Source organism: Bos mutus, chromosome 2 (genome assembly GCF_027580195.1).
Source record: "Bos mutus isolate GX-2022 chromosome 2, NWIPB_WYAK_1.1, whole genome shotgun sequence".
NCBI classification, from domain to species: Eukaryota; Metazoa; Chordata; class Mammalia; order Artiodactyla; family Bovidae; genus Bos; species Bos mutus.
Genome location: NC_091618.1, coordinates 88,595,057 through 88,611,583, shown reverse-complemented (window position 1 = coordinate 88,611,583; position 16,527 = coordinate 88,595,057). Strand labels below are relative to the sequence as shown.

Below are 16,527 nucleotides of genomic sequence, written 5' to 3'. Positions count from 1 at the left end.
ATCCATTTCGTTTACTCAACCTCAACTTGTTATTCTGCTTGTGCCTAGAAATCTGGAAATCTCTGCCTTAAAGAAAAATCGGTGACATTGGAACATGAAAAGAAGAGGCTCACTAATAAACCTAGATGAAGTCAACACCAGGCTCATCTTGTCATTTGCTGCTCTCATCTTGTTTTGTTGACTTAAGTATTGCCTGGACTCTGAAAATGCCCCAAGACATGACTGAGCTGGAGAAATATGAGTTCTTCTGTTTCTTTGCTGTTTGGGCCTGCTGTATCTTAGAACTGAGGGCTGAGAGAGACTCCAGCAGCCATCTTTCCCTCTCACCCCAGAACACCACCAGGGGGACTGAATAGGATTTTTAGGAATAAAAACACAAGATCACCAAAAAAGATTTCCTTGATCTCATTTTTTAGATCAAAACAATTATATCAACTGAATACTCATCGCCAATAAGAAAAGTATCTGTACCCGCAATGATAGATCCAAGAAATATATGCATAACTCATGCAATTCCTGAGCTGACCATCTTCAAGATAATCTGGACTCATCTTATCATTTTACAAATTAGGAATACGAAACCCAGATAAATAAAGTAACTTGCCCAAAGTCACATAATTACTCCCCTTAAATGCTCATTGCCATGATGAATTTTTTCCTTACAATTATGAATTAAATCATAATTGTAAGGAAAAAAACAGAATGATTAAGAATATGATGCTATCTAAGTGAAAGTTATCAATGAAATTAACTAGCTATCAATGAAATTAACTAGGGCATCCAATGTCTGGAATTCAAAGCTATCTTAAAAATATTCAAAGTACTTAAAAATAATCTCAATCATACTTCATATTCCCAAAGGTAAAGACTCTTTTTTTTTTTAATTCCAAAGCCACCCAGACACTCCTTGATTTCATTAGCATTTTTCATCAGCTCTATTTTAGAACTTGGCATAAAAATATCTTCCTTTATCATTATCAGCGGCAGGCACCAACTTCCCATAAATCAACTGCACCTTCATATTGCAAGGACCATTTAATCACCCCAACCTCAGAAGTTTATAGCTCAACACCAACATATGCGTCTAAAAATAAATCCTCAAATATAAAATCACCGAACTGGAACTTAATAGGGTTAATCTTATAGTACTGGAGAATTTTATGCTAAAATTAGATTCATTTGCAAAGATTCATGAAATATTCAGTTACAACAGAGATTCTATGAAAGAACGATTGGGTTTACAAGAGGTCATATGCTCTAAACCTCGATCTGTTATACCACCTAAGAAGAGCTTTCAGTGGTTCCCAGAAATGTCCATAAACAAAAGTAATTTGGGGAGGCCTGTCTAGTATTTAACAATCCCAACTCAAAACCTGAGTGTTCCTCCAAAGCAGACTGAAGTATAACTCGGCCTTTTAAAGGCTAACAGGCTAAACTCCAAGAATTTGGTTTTAACCTTTGAGGTAGAAGTTTAATACTATAACACTATTCCCTAGCTTGATAAAATCCACACATGTTTATCAATGGCTACTCCACAGAAGGTCTTGAGTTCATATAAACCTACAGTAATTAACTGAACAACAACAACAATCATCAAAATAGTATGGTACTGGTATAAAGATTAGATCACTGAAATAGACCAGAGAGACCAGCAATAGCCCCACATACTTTTGAAGGTGGCAGACATGCTCATTATCTTATTGTGGGGATGATGGTTTCATGAATGTACACATATGTCAAAACTTCTCAAACTATACTTTATGTGCAGCTGGGACCTCCCTGGTAGCCCAGTGGTTAAGACTCCACACTCCCAGTGCAAGGGGCCTGGCTTGGGAACAAGACCCTGCATGCCAAAACTGAGATTCTGCCTGCGGCAACTAAGACCTACCACAGCCAAATAAATAAATACATGCAGCTTATTTTATGTCAATTATACCTCAAGAGAGCTATTTTGTTTGATGTCACTCTTATTTTTCCAATGTCCTGTCTATTTTGTGGCAAATTGTTCTTGATTGATAGCAGTATTTACTCTCGTTTCCCTGTATTCCTAAACTCATAGACAACTTTACACCACATCCCTTATAACCTTGCTATCGATGGCACTAATGTACACCACCCCAGGGGTTAATCATGGTTGGTTTAAGCCCACTGTAGTAAAACTATTTCTCTTTGCTCTCCCAGCTTCCCTTGCAACTTGGGGTGACCATGTGACCCAATTCTGGCCTCTATAAAGTATAAGGGGATGCCTAGTGGGGATTTCTGGGATATAGTTCTCTCCTGGATGAAAGCTGTCTGGCTTTACAGCCCGTTCTGCCTCAGACATGATGATTGGTGCTATAGAAGCTATCTTGCTACCAAGAGACAAAAATCTACAGATGTGAATAGGTCATAGGCTGAGGAAAACAGAAAGAAAATAAAGAACTGGATCCTTGACATTGCTGAGATCCTGCACCAAAAGTTGCTTCTAAAACTTCAAGAAGCATAGGAATGACCTGGGGACTCTTGTTAAAATGCAGCTTCTAATTCAGTAGGTCTGAGGTGGGCCTGAGAGACTCTAGTTGGAACAAATTCCCGGGTGATGAAGCTCACAACCTGAATAACAAGAGTCTAGACTTCTTATATTGTGAATAATAAATGTGGCTTTATTTTATTAAGCCACCGTTAGAATCCTCTAATTTCCAGCTGAAAGCTTTCCTAATTCATACTGATTGATCGGGACCTTCATTCTGTTGTATTTTCATAGAAAAGGAGAGGGCTTCCATGGTGGTCCAGTGGTTGAGACGACTTTGCAATTCAGGGTCCGGGAGGATCCCACACGCTGCAGGGCAGCTAAGCCTGTGGGCCACAACCCCTGAAGCCCGTGCACCTGGAGTCTGTGGACTGCAACCAGAAAGTAACCCCCGCTCAACGCAACTAGAGAAAACCCACACACAGCAAAAAAGACCCAGTACAGCCAAAAATAAATACATAACTTTAAAAAAAAAAAAGGGAGAAACATTTCTGAGTAGAACTTTTGTTTAACCTATCCAATCCCAAAGCTCTGTGACACTGGCATGTAATTCTGAGGATTAAACTAACTCACAGAAGGCTAACCAAGATTTGAGGACATTTCCTATAATTGAAAGGTAATTTTTCTTTTCTGCTCCTTAACCAAAATAATAATTTACTTAGTCACTCAATCAGCCTTTCGTTCATTCACTCAAATATGATCAAGCACACAGCAGACGCAAGACAGCGTGCTAAGCACTGGACACTTAGGAGAATAAACACAGACCTTGCTTGCTCAGATTCGTGCCATTATAAGAGAAGGTAGAGAGGATAAAAGAAGGGCTGGCTTACAGTCTTCACGTCGTTGGTACCAATGATTCCTCCTATCTCCCCCAAATCCTTCAACAGCAGATTCAGGATCTCGGTGGCCCTTTTCTTCTGATGATTGCTAAGCTCCTGCAGCTGGCTCAGTTCTCTCTGCGTGGTTGTCAGTGTAGTCTGAAATACACATTTTAACAACAGATTTAAAGGGCCACCCATCAATTTCATACACACAGTGTCATCAAGAATAACATCACGTAGGGTGGAGTTCTTTTGTCCTCTCATGTAATTTCGACAGGAGTCCTTTTAAGCCAAACTACGGTATAGCTCTGAATTCTCTGATAAGAAGAGGAAGTCGTCTTGGCCTGATACGTCATTTGTCTGCATATCAGATGATAATTTCCAGGTCAGTGGAATAAGTTATTAAAAACAAATAAAGCTCAAAACCAGTCCCTATGTTTATCATGTGTAATCACATCTAATCCTACCTACCAGATGTTCTGTTTCAGTCCACATTCTTCAGGATACAAACATACCTTCAAATGTCTCCACCTCCACTTCTAAACAAACCTGCTCCCTGGGACCACTTCCAAATTCCCATCTGACTTGATAACAGATGGGTCTGGAAGGCCCAAAGGGACATTAATGAGTTTAGAGAACAACCAAGAAAAAGTCTTTCCATCTTCAAGTGAACCAGAACTGGACACTCTTCATCACATTTCAAATGTAGCCTGGTTCAACAGGAGATGGCTTTTAAATATACATATCAGAAACCCCATTTTACTACCAAACATTAACAAATTCATCCCTTTCCCATTCTTCATGGATGCTACCAATATGCATATATTTTTAACTACCTAACTTAACAAACTCTCAACATCAACAAATTTGCCATCTTTTGGTTTCTTGGTATTAACGCAGCCAAAAGAGAAAATAATCTGCATAAATTATGGAATTGTAAAGGTTAATGCAAAGACATTTATGTAATTCTTCCATATGCAACTATTTTAGTTGAGTATTTCTTGATAATCAAACTAAAAATAGTATTCTAAACTAGTCTAGTAGTACTTTGGTCTGACAGAAAATAAAACTTGTATCATGGAAAATGTTTCATTGTTTTGGGAAGCAAATATACCACAGACTAGTTAAAAAATCTTGCAGAAAACAGTAAGCCCCGAAAAATCTAAGTCTCCTTCTTTCCTATGTAACTTCTGCTTTGTTTTTCTATTTTTCATTTTTGTTTTTATTTAGGCATTGCCACTGCTTATTTCATTTTGTTTTCAAAATCCATAGAAGCAGTAGTTCCTATCTTGGGAAACATTAAAAAGCCTTCCTACATGCAGCTGAATGTATGGAATAAGCAGCGTTTTCCATCCACAGCATCTACGGTCAACAGATCGGCACTATCTTGCACCATCTGCTACTTCCCCTTGCTGGGAGGATGGTGGTTTTCCACCAAGCAGAATGGGCACAATCCCATGATACCAGGCCATTGGACTGAGGTGCCAAGGGCAGCTGGTTATAGCCACTCGGCTGCCCACCACCCATCTTCCAAGTAGAAAAAGCGAAAATGGATGCGTTCCACCAGCAGCCGCCTCACCAAATGCTCACTGGCCCTCTGCCACTAGCTCCCTGTGCAGAACCAGCAGTATCTCTCGCTGGGAGATTCTGAAAATTAGGAAACGTGCAGATCGAAGCACTAGCTGAAAAACAGGACAACAGACAAACCAGGACAGCTAGGTCCTAGGCGAGGACAAGCAGCGCTGGGGAAGGAACGGGCTGCATTCAGGAAGGTGTAAACAGGAAGAGTGGACTCCATGCCTTGCACGCTCCCCGTCAATACAATGTTCGGGGATTTATCTGCTTACACTGTAGCATGACGCACAGGTCCACGCTAAGTGTTTTATGTAAACTGTCACGAACTCCCATACCCTGAAAGGAACATGTTACTATCACCATTTTTACAGATAAGGAAATGAACACTAAAGTGTTAATGTCTCAACTAAGGCTTAACAGTTGTGAAGTCAGATTTCTAACTAGGATTTTTCTGGCTCCAAAGTCTGCACTTTCTTGAGTATCCTATAAAGCATCACTTCTGGTGTTACAAATCCCCTAGATATAAAACAGACCTGACATGAAGATCTGGGGCAAGTGGACAAGTCACTTACACAAACTATTTCAATTATTGGAGGATTTCACAGAAGGCATCTGGGCCTAACACTGAAAAACCACTCAGCCAACTGCCGTGCTATGCCGTGTCTTGTCAGTAAATATCAATAGAAGTACAGGAATGGCACCCGAGGAAGTCCCGCCCCCACACACAAATGCTCCAACCGTTTTCTGGGCCAGCTCGTCTGTCAGCTGCTCATTGGCCCTGGTCTTGTCCTCCACTTCCTGTGACTTCTGGTCGTAATTGACAGCCAGCTCCTCCAGAGCCTGGAGAACTTCTTTCACCTCGTCTTTGGCTGCCTCATTTTCAATCTGGAGACGTGTCAGCTCCTCTTGAATCTTCTCATAGTCTCTTCTCGTGGAAGCTAAAAGCTGGGGAAATTAGATGACATGGAATTGGTGACGCTAATGTTCAAAGGTTTATGTTCAGTGCTGTACTCAAAGATTAGAGAAAATAAGTTGAAAAAGCTCAGGATAACTAGAAACCATATGCTAAATGAAAAGACAGCATGTTGTCTTGAAAATATGTTTCTCTTTCTTTCTGTTTCTTTCGTATTTAAAGCTGCATAAGCTTAATTCCAAGAACTGATTACAGATCAAGAATTACACTTTTTAGCTGACTGGCTATTCCACATGTTGAACAAAGGATGAGGAGGAGTAATTTCCAAGGACTATAATAATACTTACATGGCTTTTTACTATTATCATTTTTTCACATTGTAAACTGGTCGATTTCAGAATCAATCAAAACAGTATAAAAGAGCAGTCCCTAATTTTTCTTAATATTCATCATAGATTACAGAAGAGTTTGCCCCCCACATTAACACTAGTAAAAAGTGAATGACTGACTTTATGGATACTTTCATTATTTTTGTGCTTACTGTATTTTCTGATTTGCCTATAGTGAACAGATATTGTCTTGACAGTATAGAAAAATAGTAAGAGTCTTTACTGTAACAAAAAGGAAAGCTTATCACAGCAGTTGTACGAAGTTGGAGATGCACAGCAACAGAATGGGAGGGAGAGGGCAGGAAACGCTGAACAAATGAAGACTCAACTATAGTTAAGAGGACAATCAATTAAATATGGTTCCTGCCAAGAGAAATGTTTGTGCAGAGGGCATAATCACTGTCCTAAAGAGATGAAGGGCAACAAAGAGGAAGAGAAGAAAATGGTGAGAGAGTGTGTTACATCTATGAGAGGGGTGGGACTGGGGCCATGAACCATAGCCACTTGCTATAATTGTATCATATGAGCCAATCCATAGCATTTTAGCAACAAAGCAGAAAACACTCTAAAGCACAAAAGAGAAAACATACTTAGGCCCTCTGCAAGGGAATTACGAACCATCTGTATTTGATAGATTGGCTACCTGTTCTTTGCTTAGGTTCCTGTTTGTAAAATACTTGGCAAAAATACAACATAAAAAAGACATCTACTAGAGAACTGAGTGCCATCCAGGGAGAGACTGAAAAAAATTTGCCTCCTTGTAAGTGTATCACATATATACTAACACAGTGCTTGGACCCCTATCTTGTGTTGCTTTCCTCTTCTCTACATTCTACATTTGTTCTTTGAGTATTTTTTTCCCTACAAGACAGCACAAGAACATGGTGTATATCAAAGACCTGAGTTACCTGATTTGCAAAGCTGAGAAAAGGCTGAAATGGAATGAACCAGGAGTGCTGGGCCCCGGGTATGAGGAAGCAGGATCATCCTTGCCCCACTACCAAGCTCCTCTGTCTCTGCTCTTCAGAGATTGTGTAGCAACCAGTTACTTACTCTCAAAACCCTAGAGCTCTACCAAGTCAGACATTTATTTCCTAAATTCAGCTAAAATCAGCTTTTAGCAGCCACTGAAAGGAAATCTACCAAGAAATTTCCATGATTCAGTGATTTTTTTTAAAAAATTCTTTGCAAATTAAATTTCTGGAATAGCCACAACAGACAGTCATAAAAGAACTTTGCAGAAAAATTTTTATTGCATTCTTTACCTCATCCTGATCCAACATCTGTTGCTTTAGCTTTTCAGCCAGCTGGCTCTGTTGGTTAATTTCATCATCCTGAAACGAAACATCATGTTTAATTTTTTGTGGTTGGTTATGTCATTTTTGATAGCCTGGTTTCTCGATGGACGGCAGTCGGATACAGGATGCCAGCTGTAAGCTTGTTAATAAGATGAAGCAAATGGTGTGGTGCCTCCTCGCAGATGAGAGGTTGGTTCAAATACGACTTCACCCACCTTTCTCAGCCGATGAAACATTTAGATATTCTGGGGAAATCAATATCCTCCACATTCAACTCAATTCCTTCTCATCCAGAAATCAGCGATGTAGGGCTTGGAAGCTGAAAGGGACTCTGGAGTTATCCCTTCCAACTCAAAGATGTTAACAGTGAATTCCTAGCTCAAAAAATTAGGGCGTGAATCTCTAACCACTTGTACTATAACAGGTACGCGTCCCGAACCTTGTCAAACACGTCCGTGAGTGGGAACACTGCCATGTGACGGGTGAAAGAGACCAGTATTTCCACTTCAAACCTCTTACTTAGACTAGGAAACATTTACTAGAGAATTCATCTTTGGCATTAGAGAGCTGCCTTTGATTAGGAGCTAAATTTCTTACCAGTCTGAAAAAACCTCAAGGAAGCTGGCATGCAGAAACACGACCGCTTCGTTTCTGTGTGTCACTGAAGTGGGCAAGGATCTCCCCACAGGCTAGTCCGCTCTTCTTGCTCTCAGCTTCTGCCACTAGGTGCTGCTGCCACAAAAGCCAGAGCTACCGCCTCCCACGGCCCAGTGTGAGCAGCTCCGCCTCTCCCCTCCCTAGACGTGGTCCAAAGCGGCAGGCGGCCAGCGCCTAACCGCGTGAGATTCAGTTTTGGTTACAAAGGTGTTCATGAATTCAAAGGAAATTGTGAAGCGCAGCCTGTGCAGAAAGACAGCGCGGCTTCCCACATGCCTCTCCCTTAGGAGCAAGAGAACATCCTGTGTGACGCCGCTTCTGGGGTCTAAACCCCGAGCAGAGTTCAGTCCAGTTCAGTAGTCCTGTGCTCCTCTTTGTGCCAGGAGCTGCCCAGGTGTCTCCACCAGCAGCCCCTAAGACACCTACCTGTACCGCGCTGTCCTCCTTTTCCAGAGTGGGGGTTAGAGGGTAAATTCAAGGGCCTGGGCTGCAGGACCTCAGTTTTCCCCAGGATACTCTCCTGCCTGTTTGGTTGTGTCAGTTCATCCACTTAAATCAGGTTAACCAGTATCACAGCCTGATGCTTTCCACAGAGCAAGAAAATTCTAACCTTAATATTATGAGGGCTGTGTCTTCTTTTCCTTTGTATAGAATATCTTTTGGGCTTATTTCTCTGTTCAGGGAGATCGTGTTTCTACTGAACTTTTTAACACCAACTCAACTATTTTATACATAGGAAAATTCAAATGCCAGAATGTTTTCTGAAAAGTGCTTAGAAATCTATTATCCGTGGACTAGATCCTAACAGCTGGCATCAGGCCTGTGTCAACAGGTTCTAAGAGATGCACTTAAATGTATAGATACGGACTCCATAGCACATCTTACCCCAAAGTTTTGAAAATTTTTTTACAAGTTAAAAATTCTTTAATGGTTCTAAAAAATACTCATGGCTTTCCTCTTGAAGTCAGATTTCTGGCAGAAGAATTAGGGAAATTATACCAGAGTAAGTGAAATCTCTCTCTCAAAAAAAAAAAAGTTATTTCCCCAACTAGAAGACTATCATGTTGGACATATTTTCTCTTCTTCTATATAAACTTAGAATGTCAGTTACCAGGAACAGTTTTAGTGTTTATGTTCCTCAGCGCACAAATATTAAACAACTTAACATGAAAGACTCAAGAAGTTTAACGTGGAAGAGCTGCCACCTCTTCCCTGGGATGTATAAGCAACGGCTACAAGTGATATAAATCACGAGAGACAGAACACTGGCTCAAGCGCTTTACTGTGTTCATTTCAAAGCCTGACGACGTTGGGCTCACTCCTGATGGGTGAGGGGCTGAGAGGCGGCTATGTTTGAGGTACCATGAGAAATCAAGGGCCCTTAGCCTGTCTGGAAAGGATGATGACCAAGGACTACATGATAACAACATGAATCGCTTATGTCAGAGACATTTCCAAACCTACACTTACCCTTTCTTAAGGAAACTTCTCTAAGGAATTAGCATAGTCTGTTGTGATTTTTTTTTTTAATTTTCAAAATTTTCAGAGGAAGATGTGCTGTGCAGTCAATATCTATACATTCAAGCGCATCTTTTAGAATATGTTTATACATGCTCACTCTGATGCCAATTGTTAAGATCTGGTCTGGATAATGGATTAGCAGACACTTTTCAGAAAATATTCTGGTATTTGAAATAAGTGAGTTGTCAGTAGGTTACTGGTCACCCTTAATGACAAAGATGTGTTTGTTGCAATGGTGCTCAGTGAAATGATTCAATGAATACCATCAGTTCAACTCCTACTTACACTTAATTCCGCTCTTACATCTCCATCAGTACAGAAGCACTGGAGAGGTGATGGGGAATGAGAGACAGTGCCAGTGCCAAGCTGCCTGTCTTAACAACTCTGCTCTCAGCCCACCTCTCACCCCCACCCTCGGATACCCCCATCATGTGGCTTCTCCCTTAAACAAAGGGAAAAGACAGAAAAGAAAGAGACTAATATTTAGTGAGCATCTGCTATGTCCTGGAATCTTTTACTCCCCAGTGCAACCTTCTGAAGTAACAGACGTGAGCTCCATGTTGCAGGTAAGAAACACAACTTCAGCAGATGGGGCATCAGCCCAGGTCTCAGCACTGGTAAGCCACGGGACTGACTCTAAAGTGGCTGCTTTTCCATCACACAGCACCGCCTTAGAAAAGCACCTGTCCTTCGACCCCTGGAGGGGCAGCACAGAGGGACAGAGTGGGCAGCGGGAAGGAGAGCACATAGAATCTTTCTTCCAGCACATTCTAGACAAATTCATTAGGACTGACAAGTTCCTCATTTCAAGGGCTGAAGCCAAAATAGGATGAGCACTGGACTGGGAGTCAGAAGATATGTAAGCTCATTGTAGCTCTGCCACCTCCAGGCGATGTAAGTCATCTAAGCACCCTGGGCTAGCATCTTATCTAAACCTAGATACTTTCAGTGCTGCCACTAATAATCTATGAAGGTGCCTTGTCCCAACTCATGTATTCTTAAAAGTATCAAACCATCAACATCATCAGAAACATGAAATCGCTTCTAGAACCTTTAAAAGGCAGACAAATAAAAAAATGACACCTGATAAGACATACCCAGGCCATCCATGGGTAGAGATACAAATGGCATGACAAGATTTGGTGTCCCCCCGCCGGGCTGAGGCTTTGGGGCTCAAGTCCTTTCCCAGATCTCTCAGCATCACCCTGTGATGGACCACAAATGCTAATCTCAAAATGTATGCTTACCAGGGTTTTCAAAACATATACTAAAGGAAAGGAATGTGACAGAAAATGTCCTAGGCTGGGAATGAGGAGGCAGAGCTCCAGGGTCAGCTCTGCCAGCTACCAACTGAAAACTGCCAAGGCCTGGCACTGCCTACATTTCAGATGCCGAATTCAAGACTCTAAAGTTTTCTCAGATCCATGAAAAATCCTCATGCTACCAGGGTAAAAAGATCCCAGTTCCAACCATGTTTGGTTTCTATTCGTAGAGAACAGAGAGCAGAATCAGGTTATCACCCCACATCCAGGATTCTTTGGGGACACTAAAAACGAACTCTTCAATTCTAAATGAGAAAAAAACATTGCAATATGCTTCAACAATAACATTTCTTTGGAGAAACAAAAAAAATCCACATAGACTGCTCACTTACTTATTGATCTCCCTTATCTCTCACTTTGTTTGAGGTTTTACATAAAATACCTGAGTAGAAAGAGAAGGGTAACAGTATGTATAGTGCCTAAAAAGTAATTAATCCAGCTCGCACAGCATGAATATCTTATTAAATATGTCACCCAAAGGGTAGGGTGACCCCAGTTTAACACTGTGGTTATAATGCAAACTCCCAGCACCACAAGCACAAAGAGAACCAGCTTCCTTAGGGCAAGCAGTCACATTTCCCTTGTAAAGGTGAGACCAGACTCTGAGCTTTACTCAGAAGAAAGAGGCTTGTAAGATTAATGACAACGTTAACATAACAAAGCTATTCTACCCAAGCCAGAGGTGTCCCCAAGCTCTCTGAGCTGAACCACAGCAGGAAAGATGAAATCAGATTAAAAATATCAGCAACCCGGATGAAATGAACTGAAAGGATTTAAGTATTCCAAGGGCAATATGCCAAGGTCACGTGAAACATCAATTTAATTTCCTTTGCCTCTGGGATTCCTAACCTGACCTTCACTGGGGATGAGTGAGACAGTGTTCTCCAAGATCTCTCTTCCTTTATTCCAATTTGTGCACAGACAGGATTCTTTGAGTCCCAAAAGTCTGCCAAGAAATTGGACATCCCTAATCAGCATATCCAAACGACTTCATTCAAGAGGATGCCCCTTACTGATGCTATTACTGGCTCCTCATTCCGGACCTTAGAGCTACATGACCAAAGTACACACTTGAGTTTTGGGAGCCACCACCTTTGCCCCTAGAGCTGGGACATTGCTGGAATTTCCAAGAGGTGACAGACAAGCCCAGAGAAGAAAAGAAGAGAGAATTAAACAAAGTTCACTCACCCTCCACCCTCATGCTATGATAAGGTCCCATCCAGTTTCTAGATGTGAAGATTCTGTCTGCCGAGGCCAATCTTTCAATCAAATTTCCATGAAAGTTTCCATTCCCCGTGAATCCAGTTCCCCCAGTGGCGCTAGTGGTAAAGGACCCGTCGGCCAATGCAGGAGACATAAGAGACGCTGGTTCAATCCTTGGGTCAGGAAGATCCCCTGGAGGAGGGCCTGGCATTCCCACTCTAGTATTCTTGCCTGGAGAATCCCAGGGACAGAGAAGCCTGGTGGGCTACAGTCCATGGGGGCGCAAAGAGTCAGACAGGACTGAGGCGACTTAGCACACAGCACAGCCCAATAAAGAGCTAGGGTAAGCATTAGGAACACATTAGGAAGACTGAACACAGTCTTCAGTCTTACATCAGGTTCCATGGGGCTCGAGCTGCTTCCAGCCAGTAAGTCTAGGACCTGCTACCTTTAGCTTTTGTACCAGTGTGAGGTCTATAAACTCTGACCACAGACCTTGTCATCCAGTTGTCGGTAGAGACTGGAGATCTCCTCATCGTACTTCTCCTTCTCCTCTGCAGAGATGCCGGCAACCACGGGAGCAATGTTGTCTATGATGGGGGTGTTATCACAGGGCTCTAGACTCTTCTGGTCCTTAGCACTGATCTGTTCATCCTCAGGCACAGCTTCTCCTGCAAAGCACAGCCAAGGGGAGTTAGGCATTGAAGAAATTTAGCGTGCAGCCCTCCAGAAAAAGTTACAAAAACAGTCACTCCACGAAAAAGACACAAAGGACACAATGAGGAGCTGTTTAAAGTTAATAGTCTGTCGCTTTCCTGTTTGATGAGAAAGGTCGTAGTTAACTGACCAAAACGAGTATAAAGAGGAAGATTACGTAACACCCCCTTGCTCCCGATGTAAACTCGCTCCATCAACCACGCAAGCTCTCAACTTAATCCAACTTTTCAGCGATACCCAGAATTTTTTGCAAACATTTTTCTTTTGTTGAGGAATATGCTGGGGCTTTACTAGAATCATGTTCTCTTTGGTGATGGATTCAAAGGGAAGCAGACCTCTGAGGCACTCTAATTACAATTAATTAGGTTACTGTTTCATTAACAGCAACAGCCAAATCAAGGAACAAATTCACCATTGTTAACAGAACACTGTAGGGCCCAAATATTCACGCTTTGAGAATCCCTGACTCTGAAGGAGGAAGTTGGGGTGGCCCCAGGACCCAGGAACTCTGACTGACATTACACACACACACACACACACACACACTCACTCTTCCACTACCACTCTCTCCCCCAGGAAGTCAGAATTAATTGGCGGACTGGAAAGTTGAAATAGAATAATTTCCTGTGATATCAGGTAGTCCCAGAAAAGAAAAAGCAGCCCACCGAGAATATCATGCAGACTCCTCCCTGCTTCTCAGTCTGCAGAGGAGCATTGTTGGCGCCTTCGAAGGAAACAGTACCAAATGTGACTATGCAAATTGAGCGAAAAGGGGAAGTTCTTAAACCGGCCGAGGGCTATCCCCAACAAGAAAACCAACTTGCAAAGACAGAATGAAAAAAAAGGATCTATGGAAACCATTCAGCTCAACTGTCTCTCTTAAATATCTACTTGGAAAGCAAACCAAAACCAAACATACTTTTCCATCACAATGTTTACCATCAGCTTCACACTCAATTTGCTACAATCAGTGAGCGTCTGCACCGTTCCAGGCCTCACCCGGTTCTCAGCCTGTAAAATGCATTCTGTGGAAATTCCCCAGGAAAACTGTCCGGAGCCAGAGGGAATTTCTCAAAGAAAAAACAACAACAAAAGACACCCAAAGACAAACGACAGAATGTAACTCCTAATCCATGGCTTCATGAACAGTATACATTACCTCTCGAGAAACCCCCCTGAACACTGACTGTGTACATTTATCTCAATACAAACCAAGCACTTTGTGATGGGTTAGCTTTATTGCTTAAGACTCCATTATCTCACTCGATAAACACCAAATGGTACCATAGGCCTCCACTTCAAACAAAATCAACACTCAATGATTTCACTTTGATATCACAGTTCCATCTGAAGCAGCAACTTGAAGCAAAACCTGGAATAAATTATTACTTTGCTGAATATAAAACTGAGCCAACTGTTTTTTCTTCCAAAGCTCAACCAGACTGTACTGTACCTAAGCCCTTTTCTAAAATTATTGACCTGAAACAAAACCAGAATATCAGAGTAGCCTTTGAACTGAACCTGAACCAAATCAATATTTCATTCAGTTCCAATTCTTGGTTTAAAGCATCCATCAGCAACCTTAGTGTGCAGACTGGATTTCATCCAATTAAAGCACCTATATTCTCTACAGCCTGCTAAGTCCATGGGCTATAAAAGCTGTACCGTGTTCTATTTAGTTCCCAAATTTTGTTTTTCTGTTTGTTTAAAACATTATAAATATAAAATTATAAAAATATATATGTGTCTTTTTCTAACCATAGAGTATATACTAAAATTTGAAAGCTCTCTTTCACCTCTACCTCCCAATTCTGTTCCTTGTTAGAGAATTTCACCATTAACACTTTGTAAATGTCCTTCTCCCACTTGGATCATGACTGTACATCTAATTTTTCAGTTCTAGCTTCTGAAATTTATGAACAGGGCAATCCAGAGCAGTATGAATTGATCTTCCAGTTAAATCTTAATAAAGAGGAAATTCTTAATTGCACTGGACCAGAAAGCAGGCAGAATATAGTCATACTATCCACAGGCCAGTTCAGCCAAAGTCCAGAAAAATGATATTAAAAACATCTGAAAGAGACATCCGAAACCCTGTGTTCTTAGGTTCCAAATGCCCAGAGAGGCAGTGATATCGTGAGACTGGGGTCAGCTAAAGAGTTGCCTGGGGCTTGCCTGGTGGCTCAGATGGTAAAGAATCTGCCTGCAATGCAGGGGACTCAGCTTCTATCCCTGGGTCAGGAAGATCCCCCAGAGAAGGGAATAGCTACCCACTCCAATATTCTTGGCTGGAGAATTTCATGAACAAGGGATCCTGGTGGGCTACAGTCCATAGAGTCACAAAGAGTCAGACACAACTGAATGACTTTCACTTTTTTTGTTTCCAAGGAGTTATCCAGTGCATATTTCCATTTGTTTGGTGGAAGGAGGAGTCAGGGATGAACCCCACAGCCTAGCAGTGGGTGACCTGCTGTAACCAAAGCCACAGGCTTGACTACCCCTAAAGCTGCCCTCTTCTTGCGCTGAAAAATTGTAGCATCACAAAGTATAACCACGGTTGTTCCAGATTAGAAAGGTTCAACGAGCCAGTCAACACTGCTCTGAGAGGCACCTGAAGTGACCAACAGATGCTACATAAATATGGTCAGGGCCATAGCGGGACACTCAGCCACCTGCACCTTCCACAGATTCAGCTACTCACAAGCCATCTCCCACTTAACTTCTTGCTTTGTTTTTGTAAAGGCAAGGAAATGCCAGTGCTTTGAACACAGCATTGTTCTAAAGATTAATTAAAACAGTGTGTGTAAAAAACACAAAAATCCATTTCTTATCCCCTCCACTCCCTGACCAAGTGTCAACATTTTAGGTTTTGTACATAAAATTATTTTTACTTATTCTGAGATTAGTGTCTCTGGGGTCCTGACAATACCTTTAGTGGTTAGAGCTCAGTTCCCAAAATAAAATACAGTATAGCCATGAGAGTGCCTTTCGGGTTTATTTTTATTATGAAAACAATATTTGAAACCTATACCAGGCCTTCTGGTTTCCCTTGAACAACTCTCTCAATCAAAGCGTCAACATGTCCCCCACAAAGCTACATCTGAACAGCGAGCCCATCCCAGTTTTTATTCTAAAGGTCAGGCAGTCAAGATTATTTTTTGCAGCAGTCTTTCAGGCTGAGAAGAACAAAGCAGCAACACGCAGCAACAAAAGCAGCGGGTATCTGCCGGGGAGAGTACAGCTCCTGCCCAGGGAGAAATCAAGAGCCAGTTTTCCCAAACACTGCTGCCCTTCAAAGGACCCAGAAAATGACTTCCAGAAGCGTCCCTGGTAACTACACCGTCCAGCTCACAAACACGTCTGGGGACTGTAAATTCCCAACCCTCGGCAGGACCCGACACCAGGCAATCTGTCTCCATGGCAATCTCACGGCATTAATGGAGAATATTCCCTGCACTGCAGTGGACCGGGTGTCCAGAGGAGCCCCCACCAGGTGATTGCAGAACAACCAATCATAACGTGGAAGACAGCTGCAAACAAATCCTGGAGAAAGCATGCCCTGAAATCTGGCGGTAGAAGGGGAAAGGACCACAAACGAAGAT

At 42.0% G+C, this 16,527-nt stretch overlaps 1 protein-coding gene across 2 annotated transcripts in view; it reads right to left on the bottom strand.

Moving 5' to 3' along the window:
• KIF5C (kinesin family member 5C) overlaps positions 1-16,527 on the bottom strand; it is a 159,845-nt gene that overhangs the window by 42,468 nt on the left and 100,850 nt on the right. For both annotated transcript variants that reach the window (XM_070390183.1, XM_070390175.1), the window contains exons 12-15: positions 12,704-12,879; positions 7,473-7,541; positions 5,644-5,850; positions 3,340-3,486 (exon numbers count right to left, since the gene is read on the bottom strand). In XM_070390183.1, coding sequence (XP_070246284.1) covers positions 3,340-3,486; positions 5,644-5,850; positions 7,473-7,541; positions 12,704-12,879 — 599 coding nt within the window. The remainder of the gene's footprint in view (positions 1-3,339; positions 3,487-5,643; positions 5,851-7,472; positions 7,542-12,703; positions 12,880-16,527) is intronic.